A 24,750-nucleotide genomic window follows, 5' to 3' on the forward strand; every position below is an offset into this window, starting at 1 on the left:
CTATGCAGCCGACCATTTCAATGTAAGGTGCAACATTTGTGTCAAGTCAGATCTCGAACTTTGGTAGGTGACAAAAAGCTTTTATAGGCGGCTCACAGTCTTTACTTATCATCTTATAACCTATTTTGTGAAACTTGCTTGTTTTGTCGTATCTATGCTATTGACTCTCCGTATGAAAAAGAGGTTGATTTGCTAAGAGTGTGAGTTCTTTTTTATTGTGTTTCCAGCTTTTCCCCCTGGATGTGTGACTTACGATGGCCCTCACACACTAGCCTGTATGAAGACAATATGGGCCAACAGTGGTTGCATTAAGAATGGCTACGACTACCCAGAAAACTTATCTAAAGAAAAAAATGACACTCTCAACAAAATGAATCTTGTGTAAGAAGATGTGGTTTGTTGTGGGTAGTGATTTATGGCGTCACATAGGTGATGACGAAAAAATTAAAGAAGAAGGGTACTGTTTTTATCGCTGAAAGTTTGCAAATTGCGTGTAAGCACTTGCTGATAAATTGTTAAAAGCAAGGATTAGTTGCACAATCTAAATAAACACATAAAAAGCTGGAAAAAATATTACGATTAACAAGCTTCGTCTTTACCAATGCAGTAACAATAGTAATAACAACACTTTTTACACTAAACAAAATATAGTTATTGTGCAATACAATAAAGAATTTCGTTTTTTTTTTTGACAAACTGCTGCAACTGTCACACTCAGTTGTTTTACTATGATTAGTTTATTACAAGTGTTACAAATGTTTTGTATAACCCTAAGATGAACTTGCTGAGTTTTAGGTTACCGGCATGTCATTTCTGCATAAATAGGTGCGTTATTTGACTATTTTGTCATTTGACGTCTTTCAAATATATAACGTTTCCGTTTTGTTTTTTTTCATCCCTCATGAGACGCGTATCATGAAGTATGTAATCAATTTATCTCATTCCGTATCTTATTTTAAAACTCATCAGCCTATTGTATAATGTTTACACACGCCTTCAAATGTTTGTGCTAGTGTCTAGCTGGAATAATGGGAAATATTTCTTTGCATTTATGAAACAATAAATTTCTTTATTGATGTTTCATCATATTAATATTTCAGATTGCTGAAAACCACCTTGAATTTTGTAGCTTTAATGTTCAAAATTACGTCAAACTACTCCAGCAATTTTCTGTTTGCCTAGGTATAATTCCTAAATTGGCCGACTCACAAACTAGTCTAATTCGTTGTGTTTTTCTTGTAAGCTAATTTGATTTTTTTTCACTTTCTCAGCAAGCTGGAGTGGCACATGGGCAACATAAGTACAAGAGCGCAAGTCGGCAACGTGAGAGATCAGCTTGACTGTTATGGATTGAGTAAGTCACAATCGCTTTATTGTTTGGCTATTGTGACAAGTTACACTAAATGCGATTAACATAATTGTATTTATTGCAGGGTTTCCAAGTGATTGTTTATCATTTTCCGGCCCACACTCTCTCAACTGTCTGGTGTCTGTATGGGATAAAGTTGGCTGTCAGCCACAAGGCACAAATCATCCAAGCCTCCCGACGTCCACTCTCAATTCTACTTTACGCAACAAAAATCTAGCGTATGCATACACGTTGTTTTCATTTATTGGCAGTGGCTATTTTTCCAGCAGTAGTGTTGCCTTATAAGGAATTCTGCCCAAATTTGAGAAAAGTGCAAAGCTGTTGAAAACAAAAACTTGGGATTTTGGAAAATTTTGAAGTCCGGGGCAAAGAAAAAAATTATAACCCTAACTTTAATCCTAACTATAGCAACACCTGCCATGAAACAACGCTTTTTTATTGCAACCATAATAACAAGCGTGGAAAAATAGCCACTTCATAATCTATTTTGCGTTTTTTGCCCTTTTAACATCTGGTTACATTGTCGTGATGAAAAGTGCGGTGTTCAGGTAAACTTTTATTGTTGGTTTGAAATAAATTCAAATCAACTTATCCTAATATCAAAGAGCAAGCATTTAGGTGGCTCTACGTAAGCCTAAACCGTGCGAGATACTTCATCGTAGGCCACTCATTGTTCTTGCTTATTACGTCACAAATACTATGTTGTGTTCACTTCCTTCCACAGAGAAATAATTGACGAACTATCAAGTATATTTGATCTGGCAACTACATCAAAACAATCACAACTAGACTGCTTCGGCATTGGTAAGTTATTTTCATTGCGCATTAAAGACCCCAGAGCTCTGAGCATTACTTTTCATCTCTTGACGATACGTTTTGCATCGGCGTTAGGCTTTTCCGCAACCGTGCACCGCTGTGGAGTGGCATCTTCTTCATCTTGTAAACGTAGTGCAGAGAAATACACCGCACACCATATTACCATCCTTTGCACCATTTTCCACCCTCTAATTGGAACGCGAGGTTTGCCTCTCTTAGATCACGAAACCAAAAACCGGATGCTCTCTAGTGACCTTCCAGTGTAGCCTGGGAACATCGTGAACTTGAGGTAGTAAAAGTATAAACCTTGACCCCAGAAGCTCAAAGAAAGGAAAGGAATAGACTTATCATTGAGATCCTTGCTCAAAGTGAGCCAGTATTAACTTATTATTATCCGGGTTCAAATCAACTAGTTTCGATCACAGCATTATTACAAAAGAGATTTTTCAAAGTTTATGGCATTTGACATTTTCAGAAAATCATTGTTCTGTCAAACTAGTTCTATTATGTAACAATAATTATTTCTTTCCTAACAGTGCTTATTTTGTGTTTAGAATTCCCAGACAAGTGCAAAAAGTACTGGGGTCCTCACAGCATTGCTTGTATTCTCACAATCCGTAAAGAGGCTGGTTTAGCGCCTGAGGGATGGAACAATCCCAATAATTGGAGCCAAACTGATAATGCTACGTTTAATCCAATGAATTTACGGTATAAAACTTAGTCTGAATCATTAAAGATGTTTTTCTTTATTCGAAAGCTACATGTTTCATTTGGTAATTTTATATTAGTATTGAGAGAGCAACTTTTCGTAGCTTCTCAGCGCATAGTTTGCGAAGGTATCTACAAACTAGGTTGATAAAAGACTAAACCTTTGGTTTCAGATGATCAAATGACCACTAATGTACCGGTAGTGTTAATTTTGTCTCCTGAACTGACAGCGACTTCATCTGTTGGTCAAAGCATTTGACTCAGTCTTCATTGAAGCAGCTGCAGCTTGCAGGCTTGCGGTATTTCTCATCAACATGCCCGTTTAAATTGTTATCGTAAAGAGTTGGAATTTTAAAAGTGGTTATTGTCTTTGATTTCTCTGAACCACTTGTTTCAACACTTCCATATCTGAATTTACAGGCAACTCATCAACTTTATGGATAACGTTAACCGAAGCGCTGTTGATAATCAAGTTGTTTTTGACCAAAATGAAGGATTCGGCTTAAGTAAGATGCTTGCAGCTTAATGAAGTCATACGTTAAAGAACTACTTAAGTCCTATTGGGTCTCATCAGTGCAATTATTTATGTGTTGACTCGGTACTGAACACACTCAATGAAAAGGAATCGGTTTGTTTTCTTTTTGAGATCTCTAACGATGAATAAAAAAGATACTCACACCTCATCGCACCCGGTCAAATGCAAAAGCTGACTAGCGTACTGCTTAAAAAGACAGGCACTTATTGATGATAACTAACTGGCTGTAGGCTACATTAATACACTGATGTGACCCATAATGTCGAAACAGAGGCTCCATCGACAGTCTGTTTTTGTTCTTAATGTGCTCAAGACCTTCTCTTTTTATATTTTGAAACATCAGTTATCTTTTACTCTAAAACCTTGTTCGGTGATTGGCATGTAGCCTACTTCATGAACTTGGTTTTTATTTTAACACTTTTGAATATGGAAGAAAATTTAAAATTAGATTTAGCCAAAAATATTTTGCCTTCAACATTTGTGCTTTACGTTTCAATGACATTGCACTTGGTCTGAATTCCGCGTTTTGTGATGGAGCATGATTGCAGAGCACTTAGTATTCAAGTATGCGAAACTACATGGAATAACCTATCAAAACCTTGTCGGTCCGACGATAAAGATCCAAAAAACAAACAAAGCACAAGCAAACAAATTGACCATTTTGTTAAGTTGAATAAAGCTATTTCTGTGAGTTTTAATTTATTTGATATTTTATCATTTTCAGAGTTTTATCCAAAGTGTTACGTGTACTGGCCTCAGCTAACAATCGAGTGCATCAACTCTATATGGTTAGATGTTGTGAAGTGCTCTGACAAAGGGGCCAGATACCCAGGAAATCTCATATATTTCCTAGCAACCACTGCTTCAACTAGTGGAACTACACCTCCATCTATCCCTGTCACGTCCAACTTTTACAATGTATGGGGGAATATGAACCAAAGGTGGGTGACAAGTTCAAGATCTTAACTATTTAACCCCAAAATCAAGCGACGCTGCTCGGTTCTCGAAGCGTGCGCTCAAGTAACGTATTTCAAGGACTTCTCTCCATTCAGCGGTGCCTAGTGGATGGAATAATCCACAGACAACAACACTTGTTGCAGTTTCTCATTCTCAGTGGCGAACCCTTTTTATTCATTGAAGTAGTGTGCCTGCCTCTGCACACCTGTGTGTATAAATGTGTAGTTAGATTTACTGTTATGGGGTGGTGGCTGACTAGATGACTGCTTATGGTCTTTCGCTACCATCCTGATTGCGCCATAATCTAACAAACAGTTGTACAATGTAGGCCTACAATGCATTGTTTTGACAATTACATTTAGTCTGCTTGTTTGTTAATATATGGCGCTGTTGAAACAAAATAAATTGACTTGAGTTGACTTCCAAAATCGGAAACCTTACTCTTCCAATCTCGGTTACCGAGCATGTGTCAGTGATTCAACTTAAATGTGGAATGTTTGGTTCAAAGTTATGATATCACATTCGACGTTAAGTGGACAATGTGCAATGTTACGCAGACAAGTACGCAATGTGATGCAAGCAATCAAAGACAAAGCCTTAGCTCTCGATCCGGCGTCTTTGCTCAACGGTGTCGCGATTGCGGCAAACAACAAAGCGCAAATCGACTGCTATGGAACCGGTAAAATGGGTTTTTATTGTGTTTTAACATTGAAAATACGTCAGTCATTGAAAAACGAAACTGTGACAATCGAGGAAAAACGATAAATTGCAACTTTCTTTCTCGATCAAACACAGAGCTTGATACTGTTGTTAAAAGTAAATTCAACGTAGCCTAAGCTACATCTACATTGCTTGAAAACTGACAGATAGATATACTGATTTACAGTACACTACTTTTGGTAACTTCATTTTTTGCTGCTACAGATATTTATAATTTCGTTTTATGTTGGATAGTCTCCTAATCTAAGAACATCGCTTCATGGCAAACGCCTTTGTAGTCCAGTCAAAATAGGGTTTGACCCACCACTAATTGCAAATGTTTCGACCCATACATTTTCTGAAAGCTTACATCATACAAAATAACATACTAAAAATCTGCCACGAAAAATTTAGTGGAACCCCCTTTTTAGGGGTAAAAACAAAATGGCCGCCATGTGTCCTAAAAATCTTTATTTTTCCATATTTTTTCACCTAATTCATATAATTTAAGTCTGTAAAAGAGCTCATTCTATATTTTTGGTACAGGAATTCAAAAACAGACATTGGAAAGTTGCAATATGAGACAAAAACGTGTCTTTAAAATTTATAACAATTTAAAAATAAAATGGCCTTCACAAGTCCCAAAAATCTTTAATTTTTTCGTATCTTTTCATCTAATTTAGTTAACAGAGACGGCACTGCAATTCATACCTCAGTCTCTACTTCAATTTCTTCAGACTATGGTTTGTAGCAAGAATGCTGACCCTAAAATAGCTTCTTTTGGACAAGCAATTTTATGCAAGCAGCAAGACCAAATGCTATTACTGCTCCCCTACAGTTAGGCTTAGGCGTGCAGATGCATCATCTGTTCCAGTCAAAAATGCTTGTTGACTCTTTGAGCAAGCATGGATTTTGCAGCTCCTACAGTGAGATTCGTCTTTGGTTCTTAAGGTACCACGTCCTCAATGGTCTGGCTTCATGCAACTTATCCACCAAGGAGAACATCAAGGCAAAACTTCCGTCTTGTTCCTGCCCATGATTGCCATGGACCCCAGTGATCTCTCATGCATCTATTCTACCCTGAAATTCATTTCGTCTCATGCAACCAGATACAAAGTGTGTCCTGTCATCACACTTGATCAACCATTGTGGCTAAAGGCATTTAGCATGGTTGAAAGTCAGCCAGAACTTCAACCATCTGTGATAAGACTAGGAGGATTTCACACCATGATGAGCTACCTAGGCAGCATTGGACATTGGATGAACGGAACTGGACTTCAACAACTCTTGGAAATAGTTTATGCACCTAATTCAGTGGTCCACATGCTGTCCGGAAAAGCAGTGAGTCGCGCAGAGGACATCTTTTGGTGGATGCAGCCCTTAATGCACTGTTAACCTCGTCAGCATTAGATATCAACTTGTCTCGTATTCCTGAATCCGATGGGTGCTTTTCAAATGACCACGAACAGGACAACCACTTGATTCTTCAGTTGAGACATCTAATGAAACGACTACTAATAGGCGCAATGTCTTCATCAGATTTAGATCAGAATGAAGTGCTTCAGTGCTTAGAACAGAAAGTACAGCAAACTAAAGACACCCTAAAAGAATTTAGAACAGCACGACTTTGGCTACAATACATTTCGATGGTCACAATCCTGTGCAGATTCATTAAAGCAGAGCGACAAGGCTTATGGCCATTGCATCTGCAGTCCATGTATGAAATGCTTCCGTACTTGGCAGCATCAGGTCACAATCTCTATGTGAAAAGTATCCACCTGTACCTAGCCAAGATGTCCAAACTTCAGAGTGAGATGCCTCTTGTCCACAAGCACTTCATGGAAGGACATCACGGTGTTCGTCGCACAGACAGATGCTGGGCTGGTCTCTGGACTGTCCTGACAATCGAACAATGTCTAATGAGGAGCCTGAAGTCAAGGGGTGGACTTACAAGGGGGCGTGGATTGACAGAGACACAACCACTCATCTGGGTTCTATCTGCACCAGCATGCGCCCAAATAAATGAAACCATGCAACAGTTCACAGGGGTGAAATTTCTCACCAGTGAGCAACACAAAGAGAGTACCCCAGCAAGGGTGAGCAGAGATATGAAAGATCTTCAAGATCTAATTCAGTATTTGACAGTGAGAAATCCATTTCGAAAGGATGGCCCACCAAGCCTGAGAAGCATAGTGACAGGCATTGCAGCTCATGACAGTGTCAACTGTGACTCAGCATGGGATGTAGGTATGAAAATCCTTGCACTAATGCCTGGAGTAAAGGTGACTGAGCATTCCTTCAGAAAGAAACACCAAGCCATCACCATGGGTGCAAAAGAATCGGTCAAAGTCAAGGACAGGGAAGTGAGTGTTGATCCCACCCTCCTATTTCAACGTTTGGTCTGTGCTGGCACAACAACAAATCAGTTACCAGAGGTATTCCAGTATGAACTTTGTCAATTTCCATCAGCCTTGTTTGAATCAAAGTCCATCATTAGACCAGCCAACAAGGCCTCCTTGGCTGACTTCTTGTGGTCTTCATCAATTGAGTCTGCTCCAAAACCATCTAAGCCCTTAGTCCAAATGTACTAGATGGAGGTGCCCTGCTCCATAAACTTCCTTGGACAAAAGAAGTTGCATGGGATGAAATCATGCAGATGTACACTGATTATGTGATGTCCAAATATGGAGCCTGTATTATAGTGTATTGTTGTGTTTGATGGTTGCACAGATTCGCCTTCCACAAAAGATGGTGCTCACTTCCGAAGAACTGTTGGTAGGATTGGGGCTGAAGTAATCTTCGATCCAACAATGAAGCTCCAAACCAAAAAGGAAGACTTTCTTGCTAACTATAAAAATAAACAGAGACTAATCCATATGATGGGGACAGGCTCGAAAGAGCAGGATGTGTTGTCCACCATGCCAGAGGAGATGCAGATGTCCTGATAGTAGAAACCGCGATGTCATCTGCACAGCAAAAAGACACTGTAGTTTTAGCAAGTGATACTGACATTCTGATTTTTCTCATACATTACAAGAAGAGTAATACCACACACAACATCTGGTTGCAAACAGCATCTAAAAAGGGCACTAAAAAACCATCAAAGTGCTGGAACATTTCAGTCACCAGAAAACTTCTTGGAGACAACTGTGTCAAATAATCTTCTCTTTGCCCATGTACTGTTGGGATGTGATACCATTTCAAGGGTATTTGGAATAGGCAAACAGAAAGCTGTTACAAAACTAAGAACTGATGAAAACTTCAGAACAGCTGCAGCAACTTTCATGTCATTCTCTGCAAATGCAACTGATGTTTGTAAAATCAGGGAAGTCGACTCTAATTGCCATGTACAATGGAAGGCAAGATGATAATCTTGACGATCTAGGATATCAAATTTTCTGTGGAAAGACAGCAAGAAGTACGACTGCAGTAGACCCATGTTCTCTTCCTCCCACGTCATCAGCAGCGAGGTTTCACAGTCTCAGGGTATATCATCAAGTGCAGGTGTGGCTGGGTTATGAGACAGATGTTCCACCGGAACAGTGGGGTTGGCGTTTTAGTGGAGGCAGTCTGATGCCTGTGATGACAGACAAACCTCCAGCTCCATCTCAGTTCCTGGAAATGATTGTCTGCAACTGCAAGACCGGCTGTTCTACACTTCGATGCACATGCTGGAAATCTGGTTTAGAATGTACAGTTGCATGTGGTGAATGTCATGGGTCATGTTCAAATTCGTCAATAGGCCTAATGGAAGACATTGACTCTGATGATGATGCCTTGGTTTGAACTATTAATTGTTTGATAAAATTAGGTCTTTTGCAGAACTAAATTGTGCGAATTAGGTTAAACAATAAGGAAAAACGAAGATTTTTGAGACTCATGGCGGCCATTTTATTTTTAAATTTTGTTATATAATTTTATTAAGACAAATTTTTATCTCATTTTTCAACTTTCCAGTGTCTGTTTATAAATTCCTTGTACCAGAAATATAGAACGAGCTCTTTTACAAAACTAAATTGCATGAATTAGGCGAAAAGATACGTTAAAATGAAGATTTTGGGACACATGGCGGCCATTTTGTTTTTACTCCCAAAAAGGGGTGTTCCACTAAATTTTTTGCAGCAGATTTTTAGTATGTTATTCTGTATGGTGTAAGCTTTCAGAAAATGTATGGGTCAAAACATTTGCAATTAGTGGTGGGTCAAGCCCTATTTTGAGCCGGATTGACTGGACTATTGCCCTCTTTAGCTTCAAAGCTACAAACCATGCAATAAATTTCATGTATTCTCAGCATTCCCTATTTTGTGCACTACTTTCTATGGGCCCCACAGAGATCATTGCATCAACAAAATACGAGAGCTTGCTGGCCTGGTCCCCGAAGGTTGGAATAATCCAGCTAACGTCAGTAAGCGCAGAAGACAGCAATACGACGCTATGACGGTCAAGTACATGACATTGTTTTTTCATTGTCACAATAGCTTATATTTGTGACCAGACAATCACTGCACAATCAATCACGTAGTCAATCTTAAACGTGTTTATTTCCAGTAGTGATTTTCAAGCTTTTTCAAACGTGTCAAGCCTATTGATTGACCCCAATTTTCTTACAATAACTTCAAGTAAAAACGTTTTAAAGTACGTACAATTATATGAGCTTTAATGCTTGCATTTTACTACTTTTGTAAAAGTAAGTGTATTTGCGGCTCTCCTAAATTCAAGTGGCATCTTGTTGGGAACCACTGATTAGATGTTTATTCTACATTTGTTCCTACGGTTACTGTATCTTCCCCAATAACCTCTTAGTGTAGTCCAGGAACATCATAAATAAGGGGTAGGTAAATGAGATAACTTCGGGCCCAGAGATCTAAAAGTTGACGATTTGTTTGCACACTTATGAAGTTTCATAAGTCTCGGTACAGGCTCATTTATTCACTTGGTGGACTTGAAATGATCTCCAGAATCCACTACAACTCAACGCAGCCTAATATAGCGTTTTGTGAAACATTGTTATGTAATTCGGTGACTACCAGTGTAGGCTACAACGTAGTCGAAGTAAGAATCATCAGACATGTTTTCAACTCCACTGCAAACGTTGATATTTTGTAATTTTTAACATCTATGGTTGCCTTAAATTCTGTTTTGTCTTCAGAGAACTGCAAGACCTAATGGTTGACATTAACACGAAGGCTCTTGCGCAAGACCGAGGAGCACAGGAACAAGGATTTGGATTGGGTTCGTTCATAAGTTTATCTTGGTGAAGAATCAAGTCTAACTATTTAAAGTTGGTTGTTTTAAGTCTTTATCCTCGGACTAAGAAAACTTCTGATAAGTTATTCCTGGTAGTTTTACATACTACTTGTAGAGGCTTTGTACCACCGACGCAAGCCCGGTTACCGAGATTGGCAGAGTGAAATTTCCGATTTTTGTTTGCTTAAATACAATGCAGTACAATAACAATCTACATAATATTGCTTGTGCAGTTTCATGTACGAAAGAGCACGCAAACTTTTTTGTTACATAGTTTGCAAAACTACTTTGCCTGCTTGATTTCAATCACTTTATAAAAATGTCCCAGTTGAATAGTCGCTTTTTATAAAATCACTTTAGAAGATTTTTTTTGTCAAACTGTAACCTACGTAAATTTAAACAAATTTGTCAAGTCTGTAATTGCATTTGCAGTGTTTTATCCACATTGCGACTATTACTTGCCCAGGCTAACGGCAGCTTGTCTTAACTCAATATGGGAAGATGTTGTTGAATGTGTTGTGGAAGGTAATGAGTACCCAGCCACTTTAAGTCCCAGTGAGCTTGCAAGAAAATGGTCGAAGAAAAACCAAAGGTTCGTTTATGTTTTTGCCTACCCACGCTTATATCCGGTAGTTGAAGATCTAGATTAAGTGAACACAAAGAAGCTGACTTTTGTATCCACTCTCAAGCACGTTTGCCTTGCGAGAAAACAGTAGTGTTCTCTCAATCGGTTTTGAACCAATGTCCTTTTGAGCATCTATCAGGCACTCTCACCAATCGGCCACACAGAGCCAACGTTATAGTTAGCTTCTATCTTGCTTGCAAACAAGACTTTGCAGATTCAAGCATTCATCGATGTATTTATGTAATCCTTGTAAGGTTAATCTTTTCAGAACAGGCCTAGTGGTACTAGCCAACATCACGCAAAGCAAGGCTACTGCAGTAAAATGTGCTGTAATGGAAATGCGCAGTGTACATGCGACTTCTACCCATCACAATATGGCGGTTGCATACCGCATAGCCGAGTGGTGAGAGCCATAGTTCGACGTTCAATAGGGCGCCGGTTCGACACCGCTAAAAAGCATGTGGTTGTGTCTTTGGCAAGACACTTAAAGGCATGCCGTTTATTGCAGAGTGGCACCTCTTCGTCTATATCCGTTGATTTCTTTCATCATTGTAAACAGTATAACAGTAAACAGTAAACCCTGGTCTTGAGAGAAATGTCTAGGGTTCTTCTTAGGGCTATGGCCAACTGAACTAACAATATATTGGCTTATCTTGCAGCTTCTCAAATGTTTAGATTAGACCATATTTTTGTTGCCATATTGTATGTTTCTCTAGCATTTCTTGTAATATTTTTGATGGTTCTATTAGGGCTGTATGCGGAGTCGAAAACGTTTGCTATTTTATTTTTGTATTATACTGTTAGATGTGGTGTTGTTGTCTTACTGGTTGCAGTATATTTTCTTCGAACAGGCAGGCAAGAGCCACTATGCAACAGATGTTTGATGACTCGCATAAACTAAGCAATACCATTGTACCTCCTTACAACGCCAAGGCAGCCTTCAACTCTACAGCCCAGATGGAATGCTTTGGATTAGGTACATAAACTGCTGTGTTAGCGGTTCAACATATCGTTTAAACGCACATGTGTTCATAAACTTGTGAATGCTTTAAATTTACACAAAAAATTGTGCACAACAAAACAAACTTAGGTTTCAAATATTAACTGTTGTCTTAAGTTTTACAGCCGATTTTAAGTAGTAATGGATTCGCAGGGATAGACACCGGTGTTGTCTGGTTTTGTGCGATGGTCGTTTCGTTTCAACTTTAACACAATGTGTGTATTTTTGTATTATGTCACTTTTGTATTTTGTTTTTTGATAAGTAAACAAGTGATTGATTGATTGATAGCACTTTTCACTAAACTCTAACAGATATGAAATAAGATGTTGCTAAGACATCAACAGGTTATTCCAAGTAACTCGTAATCAATTCGTGTTTTTATGAGATATTTTTTACGAAAACCTTTTGGTTCCAAAAGGGAACCTTGTGGTGACCAACGTTCAAAATAGGAGAGCATAGAAGCCCGCCACCAATCCCAATCGAAATTTGTTGACGTCCAACCCTCGCAATATTGGGAACAAAGGACGGAAAACCGTGTACTAACCAACTAACCTTCCTCAGAGTTTCCTGCCGGCTGTCAGGCATACGTCGGGCCTCACACAGATCAATGCTTTTACACCATTCAGCGAATGGTTGGCTTTGTAGCGTTGGGCTGGTATAATCCGGAAAACTTCACCGCTCATGAAAGAAGAGTGCTTAACGCTTTTAATCTCAGGTAGGGTATTCAAAGCATAAACAATAAAACATATAAACAACGATGTAATCAAAATAGTGCATTTTTTCAATGTTTCATTCGGTGTGTATTTCGGTTCTTTGGGTGTCGAAAACCTTCCATTTGGTTTGTTCTACCTATTTGTGTTTTGAATTAAAGTTCGAACAAGTAGTGTACTGCAAAGGTAATTGTAGACTTTTCATTCAGAGAAAACCATCCAAATATTCAAAATTGCGTTGACAATGCCCTATTTTTCATTGCAGTTAAGATATTTTGTCATCACGATACAACTAATCTATATCTTCACCACCTTAGCAGTTAAGAGCCTAAAATTCACAAATGTCAGTCCTTTAATTTGCCTTTAACTTATCCTTTTAGAGAACTCATAGACTACATGAGAGATCTTGCAAAGAGGGCAGGGTTCGGAGACGAAGCCTCACAAATGTCAATTTATGGGATGAGTATGTACTTTCGATATACAATATGAATGATCTCATACTTTTTCGTTTTGCTGAACTATTTCAACAATGAATGAATTCTTTTTACATTTTATTTTCACAGAATTTTTCACGAATTGTACGAAATACGAGCCACTGCTGTCTATCGGGTGCCTTAACTCAATTTGGAAGTTTGTTGTTGGTTGCACCGAAGATGGAAAAGGGTACCCTGGCATTCTGCGCTATATTGATCGCATTAAGAGATATGGAAAAGCAAATCAAAGGTAAAAGATATTTGTTGACTTAACAGTAAACAACTAGAAGTAGTCGAAGCGAGTTTTATTTAGTCAAAAAGAAACAAAAATCTCCACGATGGCACTTAAATCGATATTGAGGCAAAGGAATTTTATGTATACTAAATTCAACAAATAATCTTTTTGAAACAGTTTCAATTAGCACCAATTGAAGATGATTACAGCATAACCAATGGGACGAAAGTACAAAATGATATTAGGTTGTGTATCAGCGGCTGTATCATTTAGGCTACTTCGCATTTATTCCATGATGATTATGTGCCTGATCTGATACAGACGTTTTGAAACAACGCCTTCTTCGTATCATGCCTAATAGTGCTGCTAACCCATTTAGAAGTTCAAATTATGACAACATATTCTGATGAAGCTTTAATAAGCATCATCTGAGGAATTTGATATTGTTTTTTAATTGGAACTGTTTTTTTTGTTTTGTTACCTTTTAGAGTTGCAAACCGTTCAATGTGGCTAGTGAAAGAAGCAGCTCTGAGAAACAATGGTACCCATGCTTTTAATCTCTCGGCTCAGGTCGAATGCTATGGTAGCGGTGAGTTCTCACTAATTTACCCATGAATTTACCTTAGCAGGGAATTATTTATCTACTAGCTACTTTGTGTTCAGGAATAAAACACGATTGCCATGTTTTTTGTTGTTTTTTTTTCAATCATCATTAGCGGATATTTTTTTTGCTACTTGTTGTATTTACTTTTTATAGTTCTACGATTTTCATATGAATTGCACTTGCGTCATTTGCATGACAGCAGAAATAAAACGCCAGTCGCTCTTGCCTATTAACTGTGCAAAGGAATAAGGCCGGAGATTAAAGATTTTAATCAGTTATCGAGAAGGCTAAGAACTGATGATCAGGTCGTCCTTGAGTGTGGATGAGTTCATGTGGCGGCAACTGGCAGTGTTGAGCGGTGTGTGGTTTTTGAGATTCCACTCCTACTCTATGATGCCAGACTCCACTCCAATCCAACTCTGAAAACTTTCATCATTTTAGATTCCGAATCTAATCCACTCCCAAATCCAGTTCTGAGAACTTTATAGCCCACTTGCTAGCCCATGCGTAAGCTATCATCATCATCATTTTCAGCCTGTGAGAGCCCGCTGCAGAGCGTAAGCCTTCCCCTTTTCATGCCAATTTACATGATTATGTGCTAGTTGGTACCAATTGGTTGTATTGCATTGTTTATCAATGTCGTCCCTCCATCTCACTTTTGGTTTTCCTTTCTTTCTTTTGGTTTCTCGTGGTGTCCATGTTGTTAATTTTTTAGTCCATCTATTGTCCTGATATCTTGCTATATGACCTGCCCAGGACCATTTTAGTTTCTTGATTGTGCTTACTATATCTCGTAATTTCGTTTGATTTCTGATCCATTCGGCAGTCTTTTTATCTCACCATGTTAAACCCATCATTTGTTTGTTTATCTTTATCCTGCATTGCGGGAAAGCGGACTTGAGCGCTATGCATCGGTGTACGCCTTCCGACATACACCTGACCCACGCTGCAGCCGACGGCAATGTCTGTTTCCGGTTGTCTACTTTACTAGATAGAGGCAATTATCGTAAAGTTTCTTGCCCAGAGAAACAACAGTAAGTGCGGGTGGCTGGAGTCGAACATGCAGGCTCTCGACTGCGAGACCAACGCGCTAACCACTCCGCCACGGCTGCCGATCATGATTCGTTCATGTGCTCTCTGCATAGTTCTTAGTTTAAGTGTTAATTTCTTTGTAAGGTTCCAAGTTTCTGCACCATATGTAGCTGTTGGAAGGATGCATTGATCGTAGACTTGTTTAAGTAAGCTATAAGTACCATGAAATGGCTCAAAGGTGAAAAATGTTTTATCAACTTTAGTAGCACGTAGGTTCTCTCTTTAGCGGCGTACACTTCTGAGCATAGTCTCCTGCAAGGTCGAAAATTGTGGGTATAGTTTTATTTTTTTCTCTACAAACAGAACTATACCGGTACCAGACTTATTTGATTTAATTGCAATGCAAATTTGCGGAACCAAACCCCGAATCCACTCCGAAAGGTCTGTGAAAAGTGAAACTCCAAATCCATTCCATTCTTTGAAAGTTAGGCAAACTCCAGCTCCACTCCTCTCCGACTACACTCCATGCTTAAGTCTAGCACCTAGCGTTTAGCAAGATTTCAATGTTTCAAATTGCCTTTTTCATTCATTGGCTTGCTGGTACGCTAGGTTGTTTCCGATAGGTTTCTTTTTATTTCAGACACTTTATGGAGCTTCTTTTATATTTTGTTATTGGCTTGTTTGGGTCAAAAATAGTACCAGTTACAATGCGTGATATGTCAGTGCGCCAATGGAAAAGGCATGATGAAATTGTAGATGTAAGCCTACAACATTTTAGATCAATGGTTTGTTTATGTAGTGCCCTAAGCTACACGTGAATTAGAAAAATAGCACGGCCACAAAACCTACTACATTTAGAATGCTCATTAGCCACTCATAAATTAAAAACTAATACATTGCATATATTATACAACACAGCAACACTATACAATATACAACATTGCAATTTCTACCCCAATATTAGGGATATCTAGAAGGAGATACGAATGCTTTTATAACATCTGAAAATAGAAGGGCTTCTGTTTATCGTGAATAATCTCTGTGTATCATAAAATGACAATTGGCACCGATAGTGATTTAATAAAGCTTGTTATGACAACCTGCATTGCGCTATTAGCATCAGGCCTGGATATTCACTGCGTGCTCATAGTTGCCTGTTAATTCAACTACCCGTGTAGGTCTACTTGATTTACACTTACAGCCTACTGCAAAGGCTTTGTTGTTGAAGAAAACAAGGTTATTGGTAACCTTTCAACTGCGTTTCCAAACAAGTATTCTTTAAATTTGCTCTACGCTACATTTGCTAAATGTCTTCTGTAACCGACTGTACCAGCAGCACCACACAAACACTTTCTTTAAATGTAAATTAAAAAAGCGCTATAACGCGTTACCAACTACCGCCCTTCTAGTGTCGTGAGAAAAAGGCAATCGCTATGAGCCTTTACATTCTCCTCTTTAGATATCCCTGCCTCAAAATATATTTAAAGCCTGCATTCCGTAACTAAAAGTAAAACGATACATACCAATCCTGTCTTCAGCTTTTCCCCCGTTATGTCTAACCTACGAAGGGCCTCATAGCATCCATTGCATACATGTTATTCGAATGGAAGCGAACTTGGTATTTGAAGGATGGAACAACCCGGAAAATTGGACTTCTTTAGACGCCATGTTGTTTCAACCTTTGACTTTAGCGTAAGTTTTACAAAAAGTCTTCACAACAAATTAACAATGCTATTTTCAATGAAACTAATTGTTCGAACATGCATGCATTGGCTGCCTCTTCAAGATACAGCCTCGTGATTCTGGTAAGTATCGAACCAACAACCCTTGGAACGTCGAGTCGATCTGTACGTTCGGCTACACAACTGACGTGGCCTAATAATGATGTAAACAAATTAATAAACTGAAGTTTTCTTTCACTGAAACTGGTGATTCTGCATTGCAGGCAATTGAAGGAACATATGAATGATATTTATACTCGAGCACACGCTGGCGAAGTAATGCCTCAATTTCAAGGCTTTGGAATGGGTAAGCACTTAACCACTTATCGTCGCATTAAAACTAAACCGATAATGCAATGGATTGATTTTCACTTTTAGCAGCATAATCGTTGTTTACGTTACAAATGTAGATAAAAACCACCTATTTTATTCAAAATTGGTTAATATAAGTCGTTTGTATCTGCATTTGCGATTGATTTGACCTTTGTCGTAGGACTGTGAAAGTTTTTTTGAGAGCTTAATCCTGGCAGTTTCACATACTTGTAAAAGCCGCTAACGCAGGCCCGGTCACTGAGATTTGATGGAGTGGAGTTTCCCATTGTTGTTGCCTGGGAATTATTCCATTCACTAGGTGCCACTGAATGGAGAGCAGTTCTTGAAATGCGTTGCTCAAACGCATACCCCGAGAGCCGAATCAGCGTCGCTTGATGTTGAGTCTGGCGCGTAGCCACTGAGCTAACGGGGCGGACGACAACAATGAATTCTTTTTATGGCATTGTTGCAAACGCGTTAACTTGATACGCGTTTTTACGTCAAACTGTTCAGCGTTTTTGCCAAACTGTCCGGACTACCATTCCAGACTGAGTTTAGCGTGCATTCTGTCCATGTGGAGTATATCAACGGGATGTGTTCAAGAAGGGTTCGGCTACCCAGGCAGGCTCAATGCTTTTGAACTTAATAGACGATGGGGCGGTGCGAATCAAAGGTATGCCTTCGTGTAAATTATGAAGATCACCTTTTTATTGCAACGGTTTTTGCAGTGTTGAGTTATTATCTATTCAATTGTCACAAATTTAATCGTCACCATTTTTGTCGTATTTATGCTTGTCCCTGTGGTTGAAAATTTTAGGAAAAGTGGACAGCAAGGCAAGGCAGCCAATCTTCGTGTCCACCTTCAAGTGTCTTGCAAAAATACATCTACATGCTCTTGAGCGGTGTCGAACCCGCGCCCTTTCTAATGTCGTACCAGGGCTCTCACCACGCCGCTACACAACCGACAACTTATGCTAAGAATGGATTTTTTTTACAATTTTGGGAAAACTATTGCTGTAGATATTTATGAACATAGTGCGTTTAAATAATTACAATTTTGTGCAATTGGATTTCCGAACGATATAGTTTGAAAACATACTAACTAAGATGTACAAGTCCAGTATACAATGTATTATTTGAGACTTTTATTACAATTTTTAACTTTCTGTAACGTATGGTTGCATTGGTTGGTTGTCTTATGAAGAGGTGGGGTGGCGCAACCGCAAAGTCCTCGCTTTCCAATCATGCGGTCTTGGTTCGGCTCCCGGGTATATTTAATTGTCCAAAAAGCACCGTTCAATTCTTTCCAAGGTATAATATATGGGCCGGGTGGACTTGCTGAAAAACAAAAATAGAGAAATGAACTCGCCACCCCACTTTCGTTAGTGCAGAAGGATTAGTATGATGAGGACATCTTCCCATTCTCATGCTTGGCTTATATGGGACGATCTTTTCCGTTTGCATTGTAATGCGTGAATTTTCAAAAACATACTTAGACAATGTCAAAAATTGTTTGTTCCATATTTCATTGTGATTCAAATGACAAAATAATCGTCTAAACAATTTACAAACAATCTATTGATGAAACATAACCCTGTCTACTGTGACTTAACGTAATGTACGAGCTTAAACAGGCAAGCTATCAACGAAATGAGAAGAATTAAACTCACTGCCCTAACGCCTGGCAGAAACAACGGAACGTTCCAACAAGAATGTTATGGCTTGGGTAAGTGGACATTATACAGAAATATGACAAACAAAATATATCGATGTAGTTTGATCAAATATAGTTATTACTTTCTAAAACCTCTACAACCTGTTTCACCCTAAAAGGGAGATCATCAGAAGGTCTTTATTCAAATAGAATATAGTATGAGATGCTCAAACTTCTATTGATCCCCAGTTAATGGTGAAACAAACTGTAAAGGTTATTAGAAAATAGTAACTGAATTTGATGTGATATAATTTGAGGTGTAGGCCTACAGCCCTAAATACACATGTTCATTGTCAACCCTGATGTTTCTGGATGAAGACCAATGTTTTTTTACAGAATAGAGGATGAAATGGTGTGCTGAATGTAGTAGGTTTAATAGTTCACTTTAGATAAAAAAAAATAAATATCTGTTGAAGTTTGTTGAGGCTTGTGTAGCAACATAATTGTACTTTTGTGCAGGATGTCAAATGTAGCTAAAATACGCTATAGTTTCATGTAAATGCTTCCTTTCTCTCCGTTTCCATTTTGCTTCAAAGAAGCCTCGTCTTACATCCCGAAACAATACAGTCGACCTCATGCAGATGCCTCATTTTGAATCTAAAAAAAAAAAAAATGTTTTGATAGTTGAAATATTGCAATTGAAATGGTATCGTTAACGGAAGATGCGATAGTAGCATCTAGCATTCTAGAGATAGGCTGAGTAGCTGTGTTTTGATGAATTTACATATCGGTGAAACACTAGGCTGCCAGTAGGATACTAGTGTTGCTGCAGCGATTGTATGTTGTTTATATATACACATCACATCTATTAGCCTACTACTCCCACCGCAGTGCAGAAAAAGTGTGTTGAATCCTGGTTTGATCAACCGTCATCACTACGTAAAACATTGGTTTTTGTGCCTAGTCTTTCCTGCTGGCTGCTTTGAATACAGAGGACCGCACTCGAATCACTGCATTGAATCAGCTCGACTGTTGGCCGGTTTGGCAAAGGAAGGTTGGAATCATCCATCGAACATAAGCAAGGCACTGAATAACACTCTCCAAAAAATGAATCTTCGGTGAGTAATGAACCGAAACTGATTCATAAGTGAATGCCAATGCAGCTTATATGTAACGAATTAAAATGTCTGTCATATCATTTCAAAGCCGCTAAAAGACCTTAGATGTTGCAAAGCGACAAAAAACCATAACGATCAATATTACTTCAAAAACCTTATTCTGTTGCAATTAATTAATTCTCCAGTCAATCACTTTTCTATTTCGATTCTGTATATATTTTTAACTCGATAAAAAGTGATTTATTTTGCGATGAATTGAACACCTTGACCACCATGGCAACTTATATAGAAGTAGGCTACGTACAAACGAATAGCTTACCGTTTTTTGTTTTGTTTAGTCAGTTGGGCAAGTTTACACATTAATCTATGAAGCCAAATTTGTGCTAGAGCTGCAGGCTACACTTTTACGAAATCTATTTTCATACCATTAAATTTAGGGAAAAAGTTTTGGTTTTTAAGCTGAAATATAACTTATTAACTGGATCAACTATTCACGATGCATACTTGCATAGTTTCAAGCATAGAAATAGATGCGACTGCTGAATAGACCTTGAAATGAAAGTGGCCCTGATTGATCGTATCCACTCTGATGTAGAACTTATTCGATGTTGTTTGTTATTTCTAGCGAGTTGCTCGATTACTTCAGAAATATCGCCAATGAAGCTTACGACGATGATGTTGATCAACAATTTGCTGGATTTGGATTGGGTTTGTATTTCGTTAACCATCAATTTGGTTCATTGCAACAATGATTGATTGCAGTTTGAACATTTCTTGATTATTAACCGCAGTTGTAGTTCTTATAAATTTGTGCACTGTAATTTAATTCAATCTTTGATTTTTACCACGTATTTTGTTGCCTTAGTGGAGATTTTTCAATCAAAATTACTGGTAAATTTACTTTTACAATGGCGAAAGCTTCTTAAAATAGCCTGACTTTTCGTCATTGAAGTATTTACCACTTTAATTACATTTGCATGTGTTCTACCATTAGTTCTTTGAACTGGCTAGACGTTAAGTCAAGAGAAAATGTCTGTCTTGCAAACTGGTTTTCGTAAAAGAGTTGTATTTTAGATCGTTTCACGTTTTCCTTATGAAGTTGTACATCAGATAAGGGTATATTTGACAACGCTGGACGAGCTTGTTCAAATTCGTGACTCGTGGAAACAGATAACCCATGCTGATGCGCAATCTGCTTCATACGGAAATGGCGACTGAATATAAGGTTATATTTAGATCACAAAATTAAAACTTTTGTAATTACAGATTTCTATCCGAACTGTACATCAGTGTACCATCCTCCTCTTCCCTTGAGGTGTCTCGTCTCCTTATGGATCGATGTGGCTGGATGCAAGAAGGAAGGTTATGGTTATCCTGAAGATACAACTCACTCCTTACTTGGGGTTAATTGGAACAATAAGAACCAACGGTAAGACGCTAAATTCAAAAGCTATTGTTTGCACAACGCAACGGAATGTAGAAATATCGTTATTCTTTCCTCTTGCTTGATATTAGCTGAGGTTTGCTTGATTGTTTTATGTTTAGTTGTGTGTTCAGACATCCTGATTGACAGATGGCCGGAACGTCTCTATGCTGCCTTTTTATCGTTACGTGCCAATTTATTGGTTATGTGTCCCATCATAGGCTACTATTCTGCATGGAATAGTAAATAAACTGTTTCTTGCAGAGTATTTTCGTACTTACTTCTAATAGTTTTGTGTTGAAGCATATATTTTGATACGAATGTGTTCTAAACGCTTTATGAGCCCAAAATAACTAATACCACTTTATATATCAGAGAAGCCAAAGAAGCCATGAAGTTAATATACGAAGTTGCCATTTCGCCTAATGAAGTTTACCAAAAAGAATGTTTTGGTGGCGGTTAGTGAGCAGTTCACAATAAGCTTTCTTTTAATATATTTTTGAAGTTGATACTTTCGCCAGTAACGCAGCTAGAAAGAAAAAATTCAGGGGGGCAAAGCAACTGTTGGGATAAAACATTAGTTTGGCATAAAGATTTTGTTTAAAAATAGAGCTAGCCTACTGTCATACTGAATGCAGTCAAACATTTATGAAACGTCATTCAACAAGTAATACAATATCATTAAAACGTTGCAACAGTATTAAAAACATATTTTGTTGTGAAGGCGAAAATTTGGGAGGGTTTGTTTCCCTAAGCCAACTAGACTACGTCCCTGGCTTCGATTAATGTTACTTTCCAATGCATTGCAGGCGTTCCCGTATGGATGTACGTTACGGCTGCTCTTGGAGTCAAACTTGTGTTGACAACTTTAGCCATTATTATTCTCAACAGGTATGGTTGGTTTGGTTTTGAATTTTTATCCTCGGCCTGACAAAGTTTTGATAGGTTATTCCCGGTAGTTTTGCATGCTTGCAGAGGCTCTTGACGCAGGGGCCGGTCACCGAGATTGCAGAGTGAAGTTTTCAGGTTGTTGAAGTGTTGTTGCCGGGGAATTATTTCATTCACCAGGTGCCGCTGAATGGAGAGCAGTCCTGAAATGCGTGATCTTGACCCGGGGCGTAACCACTGAGCTAACGGGACGGACACTGAAGTATTGCAAGATGGTTAATGTGAAAACAGTTATGTCTGAGATTACCATTGTATTTCTATCCATGCAACAGTTGCAACACGTTTTCTTTATAACGACTGCGCACTCTAAGTTTAGCTTCATATTAAGTTGTCTTTTATTGTTTTTTTATGGGAGTTTACCTCCAAATAACTAGGTTTGGTGGCTGTGCAAATTAAAAAATATTAATTTCCAAACACTGTTTTATCGATGCATATTATAAACCTTTTAGTTTTGCCATCTTTTCCTTTCGTTGGTGCCAAATTCGTGTGTTTACTTTATCGTTCTTTTTATTTTTGCTCTAGCAATAAAAAATAAATTGAATTGAATTTGTAGCCTACTTAAACTGAACTTGCTTTCAGGCGGAGAGAGATTCTACAGATTCGCTGAGTTTCTTGATTTATGTGCGGGCTACAAGTGAGGTTGGCTTACCGTTGTATTATAGTTAATAGTTATTATAGTTATAGGCTAGTTAACATTTTAAATTCACCCTGCATTTTATTAACAAACTAATATAATAGCATCATAATATTTTTTTGTGATGTTCAGAAATAAAAACCAACTGAACCGATTTCTGTTGGTAGTTTATACTTGTATCTCTTTAGAGTTCACAAAAACTCTTGTTAAAATTTAATTAGTAATTTCAGAAAAGTTAAGCTACCAAAAAAATGTGGAAAAGAGCAAAAACATCCCTCACAAGACAATAATTTTTAATGTTGTAAAACAGGCATCAGACGTTCCGAAGGACACCAAGACTTCAATTGCTTCTTAAGTCGCTTCGTACCACCACCACGATCTTTATATCAAATATTTATCAATCTAATATGTTTTTGTAATGTTTGCACAATTTTCATTGAAACTACTTTTAATCAAATATGTTCCGTTTTTATTTTGTGTTTGATTGTATAAACGTTTATGTGCTACGTACACTCGTACAGTATATATTTATTATATTATAATTTATGACCACCAATAAAAGAATGATCAGGTAGTCATAGTTTTGGTTTCAATTCTTAAACATTAGCTAGTTTTGAAGAATTTAGTTGTTTGACTACTTTTGAACTTTAGGCCACGCTTCAGTGCAATCTGATGTTTTATTTATAAATGTTAGGCTATTGTTGGCCTATTTCAGGGCTACTCAACTGGCGAACCGCGGTCCGAATCCGGACCTTATGGGTGTTGAAGGTGAACCTCGGGTTTCTGGAAGAATAACCTCATTGCCACATTTTAGGGCCTCTAACAGATTTCCATTATGGAAAATCATTTTTTTTGTGATTATTCAAGGAGCTGTGGACTTCGCCCCCAGACCCCTCAACGCTTTGTCGTCTTCTCTGGTGTGCGATCCACACAGCTACACTTATACAAAGAAACACAATACATTTTTTCCTTTTTTATTTCTTTGTTTGTGTCAAACAAAAATCCAAGTCGTGTTACATACTACCTGAAAAGTGTTTCGGTGCTCGTAGGCTACTGGTAGTTTAATTTTTGTGGTTGCATATGAAATATTCACCGGACCGCAAAAATATTCAACTTGTCAAATTGGACCTTTGCTAACATTAGTTGAGTATCCCTGGTCTATTTGTAACCTATCGAACAAAAGTGGGCTACTCGTGAAGTTTATAAGCTCAGTCCGCTTACTGCACTTTATTTTCCATTGATTTAATGTAGCCTAAAAGGATTTGATTTTGTTAGCTGGGTAGGCTATAGGCTAATAGCGTTTCTAGCATAACCCAATCACCTGTTGAACTCTGTTTTTTTTTGGCGGCCAAGCTTTCCACTAGTTGGGACAATCTTGCTAGGCAATTTGACAATTAAATGTCGTTTAGGTCTACCAGCACCACCAAAAAGGAATAATATATTCACTTCATAGACAACAGTAGACCTAACAGGTTTGCAGTTTACAAGAAATTTTGATGCTCGTACCGTAGGCCTAGTTCAAATAATTTGTTCAATTAGGTTGTGGTCTAATTAAGTTTACTGTCGACATCAAATGATTATATCGGCTTAACTTTGTCTAGCAGACTTTGCCTACTGTCCTTATGCTCAAAGCAGCCTAGCTTACAGATCTTAAAAAATCTCGATTACTCGCCCTGGCAATACGAAAATTGGAATGTACAGGAAGCTGGTAAGGCTCAACGACCATTGGCTACGGATTAGATATGCCTCAACGGAGTAAAATAAACAAGCGACCGGCCTTTATCTCAGATTTAGATTTCGTCCGCTCCGATAGCTCAATTGGTTAGCGCGTGACTTCTGGAACGAAGAAGCGTCAAGATCAAGCGGCGCTAGTTCGACTCGGGGTGTGTGCTTGAGCAACTCATGTTAAGGACTGCTCTCCAGTCAGCG

At 38.3% G+C, this 24,750-nt stretch overlaps 1 protein-coding gene across 1 annotated transcript in view; it reads left to right on the forward strand.

Moving 5' to 3' along the window:
• Positions 1–23,385, forward strand: part of LOC145786265 (uncharacterized) — a 76,150-nt gene extending 52,765 nt beyond the window's left edge. The window contains exons 45-71 of the mRNA XM_082597906.1: positions 228–381; positions 1,272–1,354; positions 1,434–1,587; positions 2,094–2,173; positions 2,740–2,893; positions 3,314–3,399; positions 4,153–4,369; positions 4,943–5,064; positions 9,376–9,529; positions 10,234–10,316; positions 10,764–10,923; positions 11,808–11,932; positions 12,519–12,672; positions 13,048–13,130; positions 13,231–13,390; positions 13,864–13,964; positions 16,550–16,703; positions 16,957–17,039; positions 17,558–17,717; positions 18,679–18,770; positions 19,663–19,816; positions 20,442–20,524; positions 21,083–21,245; positions 21,615–21,697; positions 22,049–22,130; positions 22,767–22,826; positions 23,132–23,385. Of these exons, the coding sequence (XP_082454032.1) occupies positions 228–381; positions 1,272–1,354; positions 1,434–1,587; positions 2,094–2,173; positions 2,740–2,893; positions 3,314–3,399; positions 4,153–4,369; positions 4,943–5,064; positions 9,376–9,529; positions 10,234–10,316; positions 10,764–10,923; positions 11,808–11,932; positions 12,519–12,672; positions 13,048–13,130; positions 13,231–13,390; positions 13,864–13,964; positions 16,550–16,703; positions 16,957–17,039; positions 17,558–17,717; positions 18,679–18,770; positions 19,663–19,816; positions 20,442–20,524; positions 21,083–21,245; positions 21,615–21,697; positions 22,049–22,130; positions 22,767–22,794 (3,152 nt within the window). The 3' untranslated portion in view covers positions 22,795–22,826; positions 23,132–23,385. The remainder of the gene's footprint in view (positions 1–227; positions 382–1,271; positions 1,355–1,433; positions 1,588–2,093; positions 2,174–2,739; positions 2,894–3,313; positions 3,400–4,152; positions 4,370–4,942; positions 5,065–9,375; positions 9,530–10,233; positions 10,317–10,763; positions 10,924–11,807; positions 11,933–12,518; positions 12,673–13,047; positions 13,131–13,230; positions 13,391–13,863; positions 13,965–16,549; positions 16,704–16,956; positions 17,040–17,557; positions 17,718–18,678; positions 18,771–19,662; positions 19,817–20,441; positions 20,525–21,082; positions 21,246–21,614; positions 21,698–22,048; positions 22,131–22,766; positions 22,827–23,131) is intronic.
• The last annotated feature ends 1,365 nt before the right edge of the window (positions 23,386–24,750 follow it).

The sequence above is a fragment of the Aplidium turbinatum genome, chromosome 17, assembly GCF_918807975.1.
Source record: "Aplidium turbinatum chromosome 17, kaAplTurb1.1, whole genome shotgun sequence".
NCBI classification, from domain to species: Eukaryota; Metazoa; Chordata; class Ascidiacea; order Aplousobranchia; family Polyclinidae; genus Aplidium; species Aplidium turbinatum.